We start from the raw sequence: 18253 nt of genomic DNA on the forward strand, positions 1-18253 counted from the left end.
TCACGGCTCCTTCGCTCTCATAGTCTGAGTATCTCCAAACCCTGAGAATTCTAAAATTTCAACTTCTGTGTTTCTCTCTACAACGTGATCCTTAGTACAAGCCCACAACATCATCTGTTGCTTTAGCAGAAGAAATGGTCTGTCCAAAGCCAGAACAAAACGTGGCTCCGTGGGGCTTTCTGAAGTACGAGGCTGGGTGGTACTGCATGGGAGAGTTGAGGAATTTTCAAGGGCAGTTATTACTGTGCAGGCTTACACCCTTGTCTCTGGAATGTAAACCTTCATGAGGTGCAACTAATCTGCACAATAAGCACTGGACAACAGAGAGTGGGCCCCCAAAAGTAGAATGTATGAAGCAGTATCACTGGGTTGAGGAAATAAAGTACAAGCGGAAACACTGACTTAGAGGCTGGAACACGGATTTATGTAAAGAACTCTCTGTAGGCCCTGGCTGGGAAGCTCAGTTGGTTGGAGCATCATCCCAATATACCAAGGCTGCAGGTTAGGTATCCAGCCAGGGCCCTTACAAGAAGCAACCAACAAATGCTCACATGAGTGGAACAACAATTTGATGTTTTTTTTTTCTCTCTCTCTCTCTAAAATCAAAAAGTTAAAAAATAAATAAGAACCCTAATGAGAACTGGATGTTGATAGAAAAGACAGGTACTGAAGAGCTCCTTCTCCTAAAATTGGGCGTGGTTCTGCTTCTGTGATAAACAGCCCCAGCTCCTGAGGCTAAAAACAGTGAAGGTTTGGTTCTCGCTTACTCTGCATGGCACGGTGGGTTGGCTGTCTCAGCTCTGCATTACTCTAGGCTGGGACTCAGGCTGACAGAACCACCACTGTCTGGAACAGTACTGTTCACCGCGGTGGAGGGGAAGGGTGCTTGGAGGGTCCTGCATCAACAATTAAATGCCCCCGCTCAGAAAAGGCAGATGCCACTGCCGCCCACACCCACCAGCCAGAAGTATAGAACAGTGTAATCAATGTTTGTATGCACTGCCTAGGGTTCACCACTGTAAATCCAGTTCACTCCATTACAGTTAATCCCCTTCACCCATTTCACCCTCCCCAGCCTCCAATCCCATCAGTCTGTTGTCTGGATGTGTGAGCTTGTTTTATTTCAGATTCCGCATATAAGTGAAATCATATGGTGTTTGTCTTTCTCTGTCTGACTTATTTCACTGAGCATAATACCCTCAAGGTCCATCCAGAAATGATAAGATTCCTTTTTTTTTAAATATCTGAGTTGTTTTATCACATCTTCTTTATCCATTCATCCATCATGGGCACTTAGGTTGTTCCCAGATCTTATTGTAGGTCAAACTGCAATAAATCTGTTTTTAAAAGTATACTTGTCGTTACTTCAAACTTTTCACTAATATAGACCATTCCACCTTCATTCACATCTGAATTCTACACACCATTACATCTGAATTAATGGAGGTTTACTATATTCTGTTCTCAGGTATTACAAAATGAGAGCCCTTGGCTTCTTTTTTGAGGTTGGAAAGAATGAAATCTTGTATCTTGACAAATACTCTTAGAGATGGTTTGACAGCTTAAGAAAAAAGGAACAGTAAGATTTATCATACTTGGAGAGAAAACATATATAGATTTTAACAGTGAGTGTGACAGCCCCGCTATTTCCAGTAGGTGTGTGGAATGTAGGACAATGAATAATCTGGAATCGTTTCTATCGGGTGTTGATTTAGACTCAGATGTGTGTGTTCCTGAGTCTGGGATTCACTGTAAGCCCCAAGTAAGACCACAGTGTGAGGCCTGGATTCTGGAGAAGTTCATTTGAACATCTTTACTCTGGGCTAGGAACAGAACTGTCTGTAAGATACCAGATTTGGACAATGGACTCCACAGTTGCAAAAACAAAGGAGGGGCTGACTGCCCACACTTTCAAAAGGGAGCTTTCCCTGCGGTGACTTCCAGGCAGGTGTGGTGCTGGGGATGAGCGTTGGTTTCTTTTACAAGCCTCATGGGTTTGGAATCTGCAAAATGACAAGTGTGTCTGTCCATGCCAGCACTTGGCTCCAATGGCCCTGTTCTGTTCTTTTCCAGGAGTCGGGTGGGAGAGTGCACTGCTGAGGGGAGAGGAGGCAGCCTCGGATGCCACAGGAACGTCCAGCGCAGACATGACTATCAAGGTAAGGCCTCCTTTCTCTAGTTTGAGTCTCCAATTGTGTCTCTAGAGAAAAAGTGAGCCTGTGGCAGCCTTCTAGGGGTAAAATGAGGACTTTTCCCCCATGTCTCTAGTCACTGAAGCCTCAGTGAGTCACCCAGACGTGCGATTTCCTGAAATTTGGGATTTGGATTAGGAAGCTCCCTGAGAGCTAGAAGCCAAGACGTGATTTCCAATGAGCCTATTGTAGGGTCTCCAGTGAATATCTACACGTAGGTTGTCTGCAAATGGTAACCCCACGGGCACAGTGAAGCAAATCCGAAAAATTCTGAGCTGAGAAACCGGGCCCCACGGTGCATTGTGAGGAAAGGTCAGAGAGGCGTAAAGTAGCTTTGATCTTGACTCGAGATTTCCACTGATGTCAGTGGGAAGGCAGCACGTGGCCCATTCCAGCTGGAACACTAAGGGCCAAAGGTTTACACAATGAGTCATCTGGAAATCTACCTAATTATCACTGTTCAAATTAAATACATGAGTTTGTAATTATTGCCTAGGTTAAGGAACTCGTAGCAAAATTGATCAGACTCAACCACTTCCCCTCCGTTACTGGATCAGACACGGAGGAACAGCCCCCCGCCCTTGGGATTCTGGTTATGTCTCGGTTCACAAAGACTGAGGCGGGAGGGCTTTCTAGCATTTTTGCTTGAATGATTAGAATTTAAATACATGTCACTTACGCATTTTTCTTTGAAAACAAAGTAATGTCCATTTTTATATTGAGATACAACTACAGATATTTCACTCTTGGTTTTACTAGCACTGGTACAAAAAAATATGCAGAAGGAATATATTCAAGCTTTCCTTTGTGATACAGAGGCTGACCTTACGTTATCTATGTTAAAAATGTTTGAGAAAGCAAACAAAAATACCACAATGAAATTAAATAAAAGGTGGGTAGTAGCCGGAGTGTTCCCAAAAAATGCACTCATCTAAATAAGGATCCAGTGCTGAAAGTTTGTTTGCTCGTAATTACGTTTGGCAGAATTTGCAAGACAATAATATAAATTACAGCGATGCGTTGGTGTTTCACTGGCTTCTGTTGAAAAGGCCTAAACGTTCGAGAAATCCGGATGGAAAGGGGTGGGTGCTGATAATGGAGCTTGACGGATGTGCATGTGTTATTTTGGAATTTGCCTTCATTTTAGGAATTCGTTTCTTATCTGTGTTAGTTGCAGATGTTATGGAGACGTTCAAAGGGTCAGAAAGGCCAGAGTTTATTTTATGCACACAAATGGTATAATCTGAGAGAAGCAAGTCTTACCCTAGTTCCGTCTCGCGAGGTTGTTGTTGGGCCTAATCAGTCTACTTATCCTTGGTGCCAGGATACCAATAAAACTTCTTGGCTGAAGTTTTATTCTGGCCTATCTAGCTTAGATGTTATTCTCACTCTCTCCTCTTTTAATGAATACTTGGAGGTTTTCTTTATAAGGACAGAGGACTTTTAGTTCACAAGGACTGAGCCCATTATGAAGAATGAACACCATGTACTTGAACGAGTTAGGCAAAATAGAAATGCATTTAAATACACTAATAACTTTGTATAAATATTAAGTTCTTCTATTAATGCCAGTTTCTTCTCACTGAAGAACTTGTGAAACCTCTAGGTGGATATACCTTAGGGGATGTTTCTGTTTAATCTTCCCCTTTAGGTTTCCCAATGAATCAGAAGTCACCATTTTTTCCCTTTAGTACGATGCTGTTCCCTGCCCCACACTGCTTTATGTATTCATCTTGTCTTTCTATCCATCTTAAAGACTATTTTTTTCTGTGTCTGTAAATGCCTGATGTTCATTAATTAACTACAGGTTCCTCATTATATATTTAAGTATCTATAGCTATTTGTGTTCCTAATAACTATTTAACATATCCGTGCAATATTGGCTGTTCTTGATACATTCTTTTTGCCCAGGTTGGAGGGGGTACATTCTGTTGAAACATTAATTACAATAAAACCCAATTCATTGACACTTCCCGAGGGACTATCAGCAGAAATCTCTAAGGTGGCTTGGCTTCCTCCATATTACTTTTCTTGTGACACATGCATCTATCTCAGTGATCAAAAATTTTTCTTCTAAAAAAGGTGCAAAATTTTTTGCAATGCCCTAATTGTCTGAATGTGTTTTTTCTAATATGCATAGCCTCCTAATACCATGTCTTATTTCAAAATGACAAAATCATGCTTCTAAAAATATACATGACTCAGATGAGTGAATTTGTTCATAAACAAACTTCTGTCATTCTGAGGAACCTTGAACTAAGAGCACTGATATTAAAAATGCCCTCTAAATATACTGATGTAATGTAGGCAGGAGCATCCAATGGGCCTGATCCAGCAGTGTTAAATCACTCAGTGTAATAGGTGGAATTGTGAACCTCTCCCTGCCCCCCCCAAAATAATACATCCAAGTCCTAAACCTTGGTACCTGTGAATATGGCCTTGTTTGGAGAAAGGGCCTTCACAGATATAATTAAGTTAAGACTCTCAAGATGAGAACATCCTGAATCAACCAGGTAGGACCTAAGTCCAATGACATGTGTCCCCACAAGAAACAGAAGGAGAAGAAACACACATGAAGAAGGCCATGTAAAGAGACAGAGGCAGGAATCGGAGTCATATGTAGGTGCAAGCAAAGGACACCTAGAGCCACCAGATGCTAGAAGAGCCAGGAAGGATTCTCCCCTAGAGGGAGCATGGCTCTGTCAGCACCTTGATTTTGGATTTCTGTCTCCAGAACTGTGAGACAGTACATTTCTGCTGTTCGATGCCACCAAGTTTATGGCGGTTTGTTATGGCAGCCACAGGAGACCAATACACTCAGCTCTACCAAGAACTGCTCCTCCCCCCCTTCTTGATGTCCAGTCTCCCCTGCTAGAATGTGATTTCATGACGGGCATGCACCTCAGCACGTAGCTCAGCGTCTGGCGTACTGGGTCAGTATCTGTTGAATGACTGAATGAAGACCAGTCTTTATCTAGACTGTGGTTACGCTGGGCCACGCCGAAGCCGGACCGTCGGCCTTCCTCAAACCCACCCCCTGTATTCTCACCTCAGGGGCTTTCTCCCGTGGCTTCCTTCTTACTTTCCCCTCACATGCCACCGTCCCGAGTGTTTGGTTTTTCACTTGTTAGATCCTCTGAATTACAGTTCTTTTTCCAACCACTCCTTTCTTTAAAAACACAACTCGATTGATGTATATATTTTAAATACCATCAAATTCATGCTTTTAAGTGTACAACTCAAAAACTTTTTAGTAAGTTTACCAACCCTCACCATAATTTGGTTCGATAACAGTTTTATCACTCTCGCAGGATCCCTCATGCCCCATTATGGTCCCAAGCGAACGTGAACCTGTTTCCTGTCTCTGTAGACTGGCCTGTTTTGTACACCTCGTCTAAGCGGGGTCATGTAACAGGTAGTCTTTCGTGTCTGGCTTTTTTCATGTAGCCGAATGTTTGGGAGGTTCATCTATGTTATAGCCTCCATCTGCATTTCATTCCTTTTAGTCCTAAACAGTATTTCATTTCATGGGTGTACCAGTGTTTGGTTTTGTTTCTTAGTCCATTCACAAGTAGATGAACTTTTTTTTTAAAAAAAGATTTTATTTATTTATCTTTACAGGGGAAGGAGGGAGGGAGAGAAACATCAATGTATGGTTGCCTCTAATGTGTCCCCTGCTGGTAATTGGCCTGCAGGGGACTGGCCTGCAACCCAGGCATGTGCCCTGACTGGTAATCGAACCGCAATCCTTTGGTTCACAGGCCTGCACTCAATCCACTGAGCTGCACCAGCCAGGGCTAGATGAACTTTTGAGTTGTTTCTACTTTGGGGCTATTATGAATGATGCTGGTATGAATATTCATATACAAGTTTTGGTGTGGACATATTCTTAGTTGTCACGGGTTTGTTCTTAGCAGTAAAATTGCTGGGCTCTATGATAAATCTGTGTTTAACTTCTGGAAGAACTGTCAGATTGTTTTCCAGTGTGGCTGCACCATTTATACCCCCACCAATGATGGATGAGAGTTCTGACTTATCCACATTCCGGTCAACACTTGCTATTGTCTGTGGTTCATTTGGAACCGTCCTGCTGGCTATAAAGTGGCATTTCATTGTGGTTTTGACTTGTATTTCCCCAAAGATCACTGCTGCTCTATGTCTTTTTCATGTACTTCTTGCCATTTGTGTGTAGTTGGTTTTTCAGGGGCTTGATTTCCTTTATTTGCTGCAGGGCAGGCTCCCGAGTTTGTGCAGTTGTTAAATGCTCCACCACACACAGCAACCCCTCATTGCAGGTGCCCAGCCGGTATTTTCGGAGTGGGGATCTTCTTCACTGTGGAGGGGTGGGTAGAAACCCACTCTTCCTCTTTAGGATCACTGCTACCCCTCCCCACCCCAACTGCCCTGGGTGGGGAAGGGGGTGTCTTATCAGTCTCATCAATCTCTTTTCTTTCCATTCCTTTTTCTTTTTCTTTTTTATTGTCTGCTTATTTTCCCTTCACACCTCAGCTTTTTTCTTCTTCTTATTTTTATTAGCCAAGCGATGCTATATTTTTTTATTGCGGGAAAATGTACATGATATAAAATTTATTCTTTCAATCATTTTTAAGTGTGGAGTTCTGTAGCACTTATATTATTCAAAGTATTCTGCAAACATCACCATTTATCATCCCCAACTGAAACTCTATACTCTTTAATGACTAATTCCTCGTTCTCTCCTCCTCCCCATTAAGCACCCATTCATTCCTCCCTCCGGATCCGGGCAACCACCCCAGTGGTACATTTCATATGTAATAATCTCTAGGTGTTTTCTCAAAGGCATTTAAAACATACCCTGTTAATTATAAAAAGCCAGTAAGATGGCTACACTCCAACTGACCATTTCAATACCCTCTGGGGAAGGCAAGCTTTATGTATGAGTGGCATTCCCTAATAAACTGACTAGTTAGCTGCTCCCTGCTGAAAGGGTTTGCTGGGCTGAGGCTGCCATTCTTATGGGGAGTGAACCGCCCAGGGCCCACATCCTGGAAGTTCTCGGCTTTGTTCAGCCGGGCACATTGCTGGGAGCCACCAGTGACACCTGTCTGGCTCTACATGGTTTGGTTTGGTTTGGTTTGTTAATTTCATTTATTTGATGACTGTTCAAAACTACATTGATGTCTGTGAAAAAGTTATCTGCTGGTAGGAATTAGGTGATTTGGCTGCCATTTCAGTCAAATACACCAACTATATCCAATGCTACCTTTACCTTGTCCCTTAAACTAAAAACTAAGTATTTGCAAAAAAAAAAAAAAGCACAGCCCTGACTGGTGTGGCTCAGTGGATTGAGCGCGGGCCTGCAAACCAAACAACCGTGGTTCGATTCCCAGTCGGGGCACATGCCTGGGTTGCAGGCCAGTTCCCAGCGGGGGACTCATGAGAGGCAACCACGCACTGATATTTCTCTTCTTCTCTTCTTCCCTTCCCCTCTAAAGATAAATAGATAAAATCTTTTTTAAAAAGCACAGAAAATTCTAGTACACTAGAATCTCTGTCAGAAAGAAGCCTTGTACTCATTTATATTGTTAAAACGTAAACAGAGGCATAGTACAAATCTTATGAGTTTCTTTGATGGAAATCTGTGGGAACCGGCTGTACCGAACTGGAAGTGGTTGGGAGTGCTCGGTGGAGAGGAGTGCAGGGAGAGAGCCTTTGGGGGGGGGAGCATAAGACTTATTATTTTCAAAAAATTCTTCACATTCTGAGTTAGACCATATGCCCCCACCTCCTGGGAAAGGGTATGAAATACGTACCATACAGGGATAAATAACTGGATGTGAGGGCCATGGAGACTTGTCTTCTGTGTGGTCAGTTCTCCGAAGTCAGCAGGTAAACTGGAAATGAAGTGTCATCAGGTGACCCTCAAAGATCTTTCTAGACTTTATGCCCTAGTCAATTCGGAGCCGGTTTGGAAACTCACAGGCCGGTGTTTGTATTTCAGCAGTAGCCTCCTATCCACTCCCCTCGATGGCACCCCATTCCCGACCCTCCCTGCTTTTGCTTTTCTCAATGTCCTTGCCATTGAGAGGTGGTTTGCTGGTGGGGGGAGACTTTTACAGAGAAAAGGCAGAAGTGGAGAAAGGCTGTAGCTGTGACTGATTGGTCCTAGCGGAGAGCCTAGTTGGCTCTTTGTGATTGGCTGTTCTTAGTGCTTTGATTTCATAACCTGGAGGCATTCCAGGCTTAGATTGTGGTTCGTGTATGTGGGCCCCCAGGGCCTTAGAACCACCTCCATCTAATGGCCTCCTTGTTTAGTGCATATAGCAGCGTATATAACATTTCTCACTCGACCACAGGCAAGAAACAAGATGGGTACCATTGAGGCAAGTTGGAGATTCTAGCTGCAAAATCAGTTGAAGGGGACGCATTTCCTAATCAAGGATATGGACCAGCTGCATTAAAAAAGGATACTGTGTCTTTATATGTAAAACTTACTGCCAGGAGAGAGATTGTTCTTCTGGAAGGACAGAAGTTCTTCATTACGCGAGGGGAAAAGCATTCAGACTCTTCCGGTGGTGAATAGAGGCCACAGGTGGCAGCTTTCTTTGGAGAATGCCTTTAAAAAAAAACATTCTGCTGAGGGACTTTTGTCACCAGCAGTGTTGAGCGGGGTGTCCTTTGTATTTGATGATGACGACACGGAGGATTGTTTTGTGCGGGGGGGCTCCAGATGAAAAGACATACTGGGGACCGGAAGTCCTTTCTACATTACTGAGTACATACGTAAAGATTGCTCTCAATTGGCTTCCTTGCCAAAGGAAATATTTTATTGTCGATTTTTTTCAATCCTTGAAACTATTTAGAATAGTGGATCTTGGAGGGGCTTGGCAGTGGGGAGTAGAAGGCATACCAGGACTATTTGGCTGAATTTTCACAGTTCCCCCCCCCCCCCCGGCTTTGGGAATCATAGTCTTGAAATTCTATTAAATATGTCTTTTGCACTATGACAAAGTGATGGATGTGAAAGGCTCTGTTGTACATTGCAATACACAGCATCAATATTGCTTATTATTCCAATGGGTTACTCCCTATGTGTCAAATAAAATGAAAGCCAGATAAATGAAGTCACAGCCGTCGACAGCCCTCAATTATTTATGTATAGATAAGGAATATTCCTGGTGAATGAAAGATGTCAAGTGCCTTCTTCTTTTTGTCGTTTTATTCCTTCATCATATTTTCCTGCCAACAGTAATAGATAATGCCGATTGAGCATGCACTGTGAGCTGAGTACTGCACTAGGCCCCTTCATGTACCATTGTATGTAATGCCCAAACAGCCCTGAGAAGGAGGAAATGTTATTAATCTCATTTTACAGGTGTGTTGAAAAATGGTAAAGTTAGGTAACTTATCAAAGGTCTCAAAGTGAGCCTTTGAACCCAGGTAGAAAGACATTTTATAACCTATTTGATTAATGCAAATTAATTTTACTATGAACTAAAACAGAAGAGCCTCAAAGATGGGGTCAGGAGAGGCTTTGCCTGATGAAACACTAGACACACAGTTAAATTTGAATTTTAAATAAGCAGTAAATAACTTTTTAGTATTAGTATGTCCTAATTATTGCATAGGATATACTAAGAAATTGCTTATTGGCTTCCTAAAACTTAAATTTAACTGGGTGTCCTATGTTTGAACTTACTAAGTCTGGCAGTCTTAGTGGTGGTGTTGGCAAAAGAGATGAATGGAATTGCTTAATGAGTTTGATTATTGTGCTTTGAGATTATTTGTGGTTTGGGATTTTTTTTTACTGCTACTTTATTCATTTCAGGGATGACAGAATGTTATACCAAGCTTTAAATCAGACAGACGCACATTAATTCAGTTCAAACAATGTGCTGCTCACCCATGAACAGACCTCTCCTAGCACAATTTTTCCCCTAGGAATGAAGGCTTCCAAACCTGACCAATGTCTAGATCTCGTTCAGCACCCCTAAAAGGAGTCTGGAGACTTTGCTAGATATAAATGATAAAGATTTATTCAAGGGTCTTAGAGTTTGCAATCAGGGAACACAGCTAGGCACAAACCCAGAAGTGTTTCTAAGATGAGAAGAAAGTTAAATTGCAAAAGTGCACTCTTGGAGAATGATTGGTCCTGTATTTTTAGCTCTAGGATTGGTCCAGGATGGTTATCCACCAGTTAACTGGCAGTCAGGATAACAGACGTCAGGTGGTTTGGAAGATGGAGACCAGGAGGTCTGATCATGTGGAGTGGTAATGTCAGGTGGATTTCAAGTGGTCTGGATTACCCCTTCAGTGGGTGATCAGAGCATTTTCCAGAGGCTTGGTATATGTCCAGATGTTATGTCCAGTCATTGGCACAAGACTGGAAAGTTTTTAAAAATTTAAGTTCCCAGGCTAGTAGCACAAGAATGTAATCTTTCTTTATGCCTCAACCTTCATAATGTTAATATTAGCAACTTGGTTAAAGTGACTCCATTTAATATTATTTTTTATGTCTACTCCTTCCTTATTTCCACTTTTCAATCAGGATTTGGCTTTCAGAGAACATCATATATCAAACAAAACATTTTAAAGTTCCTCATCGGTGGTAATGCCTTCCCTAGATCCGCGACATGCTTGCCATCTCTGGGTTTTATAAGCAGCCAATATTCATACCAATTTTAGGTTGAAGCATTGGGAAATTACTAATTATTTTTGCATGTCAGTTTTAGTGAATAGGTAATTGTGCCCAATGAGTCTAAATGCATCTTGTTATCATAGTATGAACTGCTGCATGCCTTGGTTTTCCTTAGTGTTAGTAGAACATATATAAATCTTAAATGATCATGAGTAATATTCCCAAGCCCTGACTGGTATGGCTCAGTGGGTTGGGTGTCCTCCTGCTAGTTTCAATTCCTGGTCAGAGCACATGACTGGGTTGCAGGTTCAGTCCCCAGTTGGGGGCATTCAAGAGGTACCCATTTCATGTTTGTCATTTACATCGATGTTTCTATCCCTCTCTTTCTCCCTCCAGCTTCCCTTCTCTCTAAAACAATAAATAAAAAAATATTTTTAAAAAATTTCCAAGATAATAATAATCACAGCAACTTGAAATATATATTTTTATTGTTTTAGTTTTTAATTAATTAATTTATTTTTAAAGAGAAGGGAAAGGAAGGAGAAAGGCAGAGAAACACCAATGTGTGGTTGCCTTTCCAGGGAACACCATTGAGGACCTGGCCCACAACCCAGGCATGTGCCCTGACCAGGAATCAGACTGGCGACCCTTTGGTTCTCAGGCCAGCACTCAATCCACTGAGCCACATCAGCCAGGGCTGAAATATATTTTTGATTTACATTTTCCAGGAGCCCCAGGAGCTGAACCAACTAAACAACAATTCTCTTAAGCTAGGAGTGGGATCGCTCAGGGATTCTATGTGTTTCTGAATGTGTGCCAAAAGAGATGTTGCATTTCTGGACTCATTTCGGGTGTATACGCACAACATTCTGTTTTCACCTGTGCCACCTTAAGATGCAGTGATGATATATAATGCCGTCCTATTTTGTTAAGACCGCTTTTCTCACTGAAAACACTTCAGTGTTTATTGGAGTTCAGCTCTGATGACTGTCATTGGGAGCTTGTTGAGTGAACTTAAAGTTCCAATATGAGAGATAACATCTTCGGTTCCTAAGGAAGATGCGCAAATAGCTGCCAAGTGATCATGCCGATGGGAAACAGTTCCAGTCCATCACACTTTCATAGAAGGGAGGTTAGCAACAGAGGAGACGGAAGGGCAAACGTGTCCTCACGCCCACCGATATCTGGTAGTACATCTCCCCCTACAACCTGGAGTGGTCAAGGCCAGAGATTCGTACCAATAAGCATTGTGTTCCGTTAGGGGCTACATTAAACTTCAATCCTCTTTCCCAGTCTATCCCAAACCAGTCAGACCTTTTAAAACTATAAAGGAACTACATTGATGGTTAGCTATTTCCCCTAACATTCTGGTACCTTTAGAAAACTCTAGTAGAAAATGGTTTCTTTGCTTTTAAAGTAAAGGACACGAGGAGCTTAAATATCCATATCTAGGAATTAACCATATGAACCCACCCCAAATTTGTACATATTGTCCAGTTGCTCTGGTGGTATGATCAGGATTCTCACTCTTTCCTTAAGGCTGCATTATAGGACAGGGAGAAACCATGGCCATAGTGCTGTCATTAGGCCATTTGTCAGGTGTTTGTGATGGAGTATCAGCTGAACATAAAGGTGTACTTTGTGGTTGTTGTTCTATAACCAGTTTTGGTAAGGCTTTGCAATCAGTCCCTTGGAGAGGAGAATCCCCTCCCCCCATCTTATCCTCTGAGAAGCCCTAGCCCATTTTAGGTCCTGTTGGTACTATAGCAACAGATTGTCATTTTTTCCCATAGCCATTTGAGCTTATGGCAATGTTTTTACAGTGTCCAGGGCTTTTCAACAGTTGCAAACTTCAGTTTTTCTGATGTTAGACAGCCCTTCCTGATTTTTGAGCTCCAGTGAGCATATTCATTACAATTGTAAACTCATGACTTGGGCTGCTTTAATCATTCAGAGCCTAATTAATTTTCCTTTTGTTATTTTTCTCTGTAGTTTTGGATAATTGACTGGCCAGATTAACTAAATCATGAGTACCCATGGTGGCCCAATGAACTTTTTTTTTTAACTACAGCACTAGGTCCATCATCTAATCCATTAGAAAATGTAGTATTAAAAAGAAGTTTCCTCCCTCTTGACATTGTCAATGCCAGAAAACGGTAAGAATGTCTTTTCTAAATGGCCATCATAATCAAAACCAGTTCCCTTTAGTCTTTGAACACATTGCTCAATTTTCCTCCCACCAATATTCTTTGGAACGACTTGTATTTTATTTGTTAAACATTTTATTTAGTTAGTTTTAGAGAGAGAGAGAGGGAGGAAGGGAGAGAAACACTGACATGTGAGAGAAATATTAACCAGTTGCCTCTCACGTGCCCTCAACTGGGGACCTGGCCTGCAACCCGGGCATGTGCCCTGACCAGGAATCGAACCAGCATCCTTTCAATTTTCTGGATGAATGACATTCACGCCATTGAGCCATGCCAGTCAGCGTGGACAGATGTGTATTTTATCACACAAGTCTTTAGCCAGATTTTGAGCTGTCACTTTATCTGCTGTGTGCTGGTTGGAGAAATCTGCTCTCGGTTCTTTCCAGTTGGCTAATTCCATCAGTTTCTTTGCATTTCCTTTCCTACCAATATGGGTCAACTGATACCAATCTGAATAACCGGTTTGTAGGTTTGCACACCTAATCAAAATTCATTTGAAACCCAAGAGGATATTGGGCAGGGCTTGGGAAGTCTTTTTTTAAATTAATTTTTTTAAATTACAAATTTTTAATTGCAGTTTCTTTGCATTCCACGTTACTTTGTACTAGTCTCAGGGGCGCAGCACGGTGGTTAGACAATCAGGAAGTCTTCAGTAACGGGTCCGAGGTGGGCTGGTGGCATTGGTTGGATTTCATTTTCTGCAGAGAGCCTCATTATCTCAATTTTTAAAAAGTTGATGGCTTTTGTGTGTACTTTTACCCACTCCAATCCTTGGTAAAAATCCCCCTGTCTGAGTAATCGCCCTCTAAAATAGATGACACCAGCCTGGATGTTTCCAGCAGAAGTCCCGACACATTCACAATATTTCCTGACTACACCAGTGCGCTTTCCTCCTGTGGATAATTCTAGTTCCAGCAGCGGGGGCGCATAATGATGTTCAATCTCTAGAAGCGGTCTTTGTCCGTGCCTGTCAGATAAGCCTGTTTTCTTATGAGATAATGCCCCCGTCTAATTAGCTTTGCAAATACCGAAGTCTATGGCTTCCCACAGAATGAAGACAAGCAAACCAAATGTAGAACCTATTGGCAGAACCCACCCGTCTTTGGCGCTCTTGGAAGGTTGCCTATCTGCTTCCCACTTAGTCAGTTAATTTATGAGTAAATTATCGTTAATGTCCAGGAGGGTTGGAATAGTCACAAGTTATTCCTAAAATAATCTGTGGCCATTTACAATAGGCCTTATCCTTCTGAAACAGGTCGGGTATCACAGAGGTCTCATAAATCTTGTATAGAATTCTCAAGAATATCTGTTCGTAGGCAGAAAGGTCTTGCTTCCTTCTATAAGCACGTAAGATCATTTAAGTGAGCATCCATTGTTCTCTCAATAAATTATATCCAATACCTTCCTTTTCCATCTCTTTCCTCTACCCATCCTCCAATGTCCTTCCCCCTTGCTTTTTTCTGTGCAGCGAAAACGTGTAGTGAACATGGTGAAAACTGACACACACGTTAGCTGTATGTAAAAAGATAAAATGTGCTCAGACAAGATGATTGGTTTACTGGCTAGGAGAACAGGCTGCAAACACTAATAGATTTACACACCAAGAGCTGGGCTATTTTTTTAAAAATTACTATTATTTTAGAGAGAAACACTGATTTTTTTTTTGATCCACCTATTTATGTATTCATTGGTGGATTCTCATGTGTACCCTGACCAGGGATCAAAACCACAACCTTGGCATATCAGGACAATGCTACAACCAACTGAGCTATCCTGCCAGGGCCAAGAGCTGGGCTATTTTGATGTCACTTGAACTTATTAGCATTGTAACGGTGGCTTCTTACTCAGAAATGAACCAAGGGAGATGTGACATTTATTTTAGCTCAGCATTCCCATGTCTGTTTCTGAAAAGGAAGTAAGCAGCAGTTACAGTCTTCACTGTCCTTCCCAAAGGGATCTGGACTAGAGAATAGGGGGCTGGATCGGTCGCTCTACTCTCCACGTGCTCAGAGATTGTGAGTTATGATCTCTAACCCGAGGAACTTTTTTGGTGAATTTTAGTTCAGAAAAAATGAATCAGGCCCTGGCTGGTGTAGCTCAGTGGATTGAGCATGGGCCTGTGAACCAAAGGGTCACTGGTTCAATTCCCAGTCAGGGCACATACCTGGGTTGCAGGCCAGGTCTCCAATGAGAGGGAGTGTGCAAGAGGCAACCACACACTGGTGTTTCTCTCCCTCTCCATCCCCCCTCCCTTCCCCTCTCTCTAAAAATAAATAAATAAAATTTATAAAAAAATGAATCAGGAGAAGAATAGCTAACATTTATTGAGATTCTCTGTGTGGCAGGCATTGCCCTGAGTGCTTAGGGCATTACACTTCTTAATTCTTACCACGACCCTAAGAGATGGGTCCTCTGGGTATCTCCTACTTAAAGAGGAAGACTAGGTACAGTAAGTTGTCCAAAGACACACACCCAAGGAGTATCGGAGCCCAGATCTAAGCGGGAAGCCCTTGCTCTTAATGACTTTGCCTGGTGGAACAAAATGGCAATGTTCACATGCAAACTTCTAAAGTAGGTCTCACAGCTCCTGATCTGTAAGGAAGCGTTTACATAGTTCTGTTTGTAGTTGTTCTTCAGATGCGAAGCTGGAGCTCACCTGGTAGGGTACAATTATTTATAGATTTTTGTCCCACAGATTTGTGTTTCAGGCTTGCCCTTGGATCTTCATCCTCGCAACATTCTGATTACATTTTTCATGGTCATTCGCCTGCAGTGATTTATGAATATGATCAAACAGAACTGCTTCTTCAGGAAATAAGGAAAACTGGGCCTGCAGTGAATAAATACATCTTTCACTGACTCTAAAGAAATTCCGTATACGGAGGTCCTGCAGTACTTATTAGGAAACTGTGCCTGAACTTGGGGCCATTCCTTTCGTTTTGCCTAAGATACCTGCATTTCTACGTCACATAGCATTTGTTAATATTTAGGTAAAAAATCAACATACGGACTGCTGTGTTGCATGCCCTTCCTTGCGGCTCACCGTATTTATTTACACAGGTTCAAGTTTTGAGAGTAAATTTTCAAATTAATGTCAATAAGTCCTTTGGAAATTTTGAAAATAAAAGCTTATTTAAGCTGAGAAACAGATACATATTCATCCACTGAGTTATTTTTAAATTACTGTTCATGTTCTGTTATGTTGGTTCTTGCAAAGAAAATATAAACAAAGCCCAAAAATGAAAAAAATTTCCAAGTTTATATTAAGTTTATCCCATGAGTGGCATAGGAAAATCCCTCTTAAGAGAAATGACATTGTAAAAGAGGCGTAGAATCTTTTTCTTTTTCAAATAAAAAAAATGCATCCTGTTTCTAAGCATCTTTCATTGTATTTGACAGTGTATTAAAATAAGCCTTTTTTCTCACATGAGCTTTATCAAATTGTCTTATTCTGCAATAGTTGTTGATGCTTCCTTTCTTTTTTCCTCTTACCCTTCTTCCTCCCCTCCCCCTCCCCCTCCCCTCCCCTCCCCCCCTCCCTCCCTCCCTTCCTCCCTTCCTCCCTTCTTTGCTTCTTTCTTCCTTCCTCTCCCTGTTTGTTTCCTCTCTCTTTCCCCTACACCTCACTCCCTTTCTTGGTGGGGGTGACCTCAGGGATCGTGAGACCCTTAAGCCAGGAAAACAGGAAGATGAGTAGGGGGAGCAGGTTTTGGTTGGAATATGTGGGTTTGATGGATACTGAAGGGAAGATGTTCCAGGTAGGACTCCAGGATGGGTTGAGTACCTCTATCGAGGGAAGGGTAAGGATAATGGGAATAGGGGGAAGAAGGCTGTGAATGGTCCCTGGGGAACAGCAAGCAGCCTTAGAAGCAGACCGAGGGACAGGCCTTGAAGGGAGGAGTTGGATGGGGTGTGACTGGTAAGCGGGGCTTTTTAGGTAAAGAACAGAATGTAAGTCAAGGGGTTAAAGAGCTGGTGGATTCAGGGCAGACTGAGTGATGCCAGGACAGGTGAAAGCGGTGGATAGAGCTAAGGCTAGATAAGGAGGGAGCAGGGGCCAGGAGGTGGGGCCATTGACTCTGCTCATTTCACCCACAGGGCCGGTCCCTGGGATAAGACAGCAGCCTGCTCTTGTAGGAACCAGGCCCTCAATACGGTGCTTGCAAGGGGTCCCTTCAGCAAGTGGCCACAAATGATAGCATATGTGGGAGTCAACTTGGAGCCTTCTCTTCTGCTCTCTGATAATTCAGGTCCAGAGCAGCATCTTCTGTCTGCAAAATATTCCAGGATATTGAGAATGGGCTGGAGGCTTCAAAAGAACTCAAAGCAAGATCACAGGCAAAAAGGCTAAGAGGAAAATATTCCTAGGATCCTGTGATAGGGCTGGTAGACAAATAACTGTACCAACAGCACAGCCTTCCTGGGTGTCTGGGCCACTTACAAGGACAGCAGCCTCTGCTTTTGCACCTGTCAGGCCTTATTGCTGAGACTATTAGAAGTGGGACATAGATAGGACCGGTCTTCAAACCAAATTAACCAGGACTTCCTCTCACCATCCCACATAATTGTTATTATTTGTTGTTTTCTATAGAAATAATAAAAATACCAAAGAAAGCCAGCTTATAGCAAATAAATTAGCCTTGAACTGGGAGTATGGAGGCCTAGTGTGAGTCCTGCCTGTGACCCATTCTTGCTGGGTGGTTCTGCACAGGTCCCGGCCCCCTCCTGTGGTTGGCCCCGACCTTATAGCTTTGCATGGATGATCTTTGTAATGCTCACAACGATTGTATATGGTGGGTGTGCTCATGCACTGCCTTCTGAAGGCAAGGATTCAGAGAGATGGAGAGGCCGAGCAACTTTCCCAAGTTCACACAGCTAGCAAGTAACAGCTCAGGATTCGAACCCAGGCCTTTGGCTCAAGACCCTGTTTTTCACTGATACTTTGCTATACTGTAAAATGAGGAAAGGGGCTTAGGTGACAGGTAATTTTCCTCCAAGCTCTAATTCTCACTTCTCTGACACTTTGATACTCCCTCACCCACCCCAAGCAAGTAAAGAAAATGCCCAATTTAAAACAGGAGCAGCAGGAGCAGCAGCAACCTGCTATCTGCATACACAGGTCTCCTCTCCCTGCTCGCCTATCTTATCTCAACCAGTCTATCAATTACCTAGCCCTGGGGCTCCTTGCTGCCTGAGCCCTTTGCAGCGGCTGTTTCTGAGACCCAGCAGCTCAGCTC

At 42.6% G+C, this 18253-nt stretch overlaps 1 protein-coding gene across 5 annotated transcripts in view; it reads left to right on the forward strand.

Moving 5' to 3' along the window:
* PALM2AKAP2 (PALM2 and AKAP2 fusion) overlaps nt 1–18253 on the forward strand; it is a 307652-nt gene that overhangs the window by 181219 nt on the left and 108180 nt on the right. For all 5 annotated transcript variants that reach the window (XM_037036072.1, XM_037036074.1, XM_037036075.1 and 2 more), the window contains one exon: nt 2074–2159. In XM_037036072.1, the coding sequence (XP_036891967.1) occupies nt 2074–2159 (86 nt within the window). The remainder of the gene's footprint in view (nt 1–2073; nt 2160–18253) is intronic.

Source organism: Sturnira hondurensis, unplaced genomic scaffold (assembly GCF_014824575.4).
Source record: "Sturnira hondurensis isolate 20B ecotype Veracruz unplaced genomic scaffold, ASM1482457v3 Scaffold0022566, whole genome shotgun sequence".
In the NCBI taxonomy this organism is placed as follows: domain Eukaryota; kingdom Metazoa; phylum Chordata; class Mammalia; order Chiroptera; family Phyllostomidae; genus Sturnira; species Sturnira hondurensis.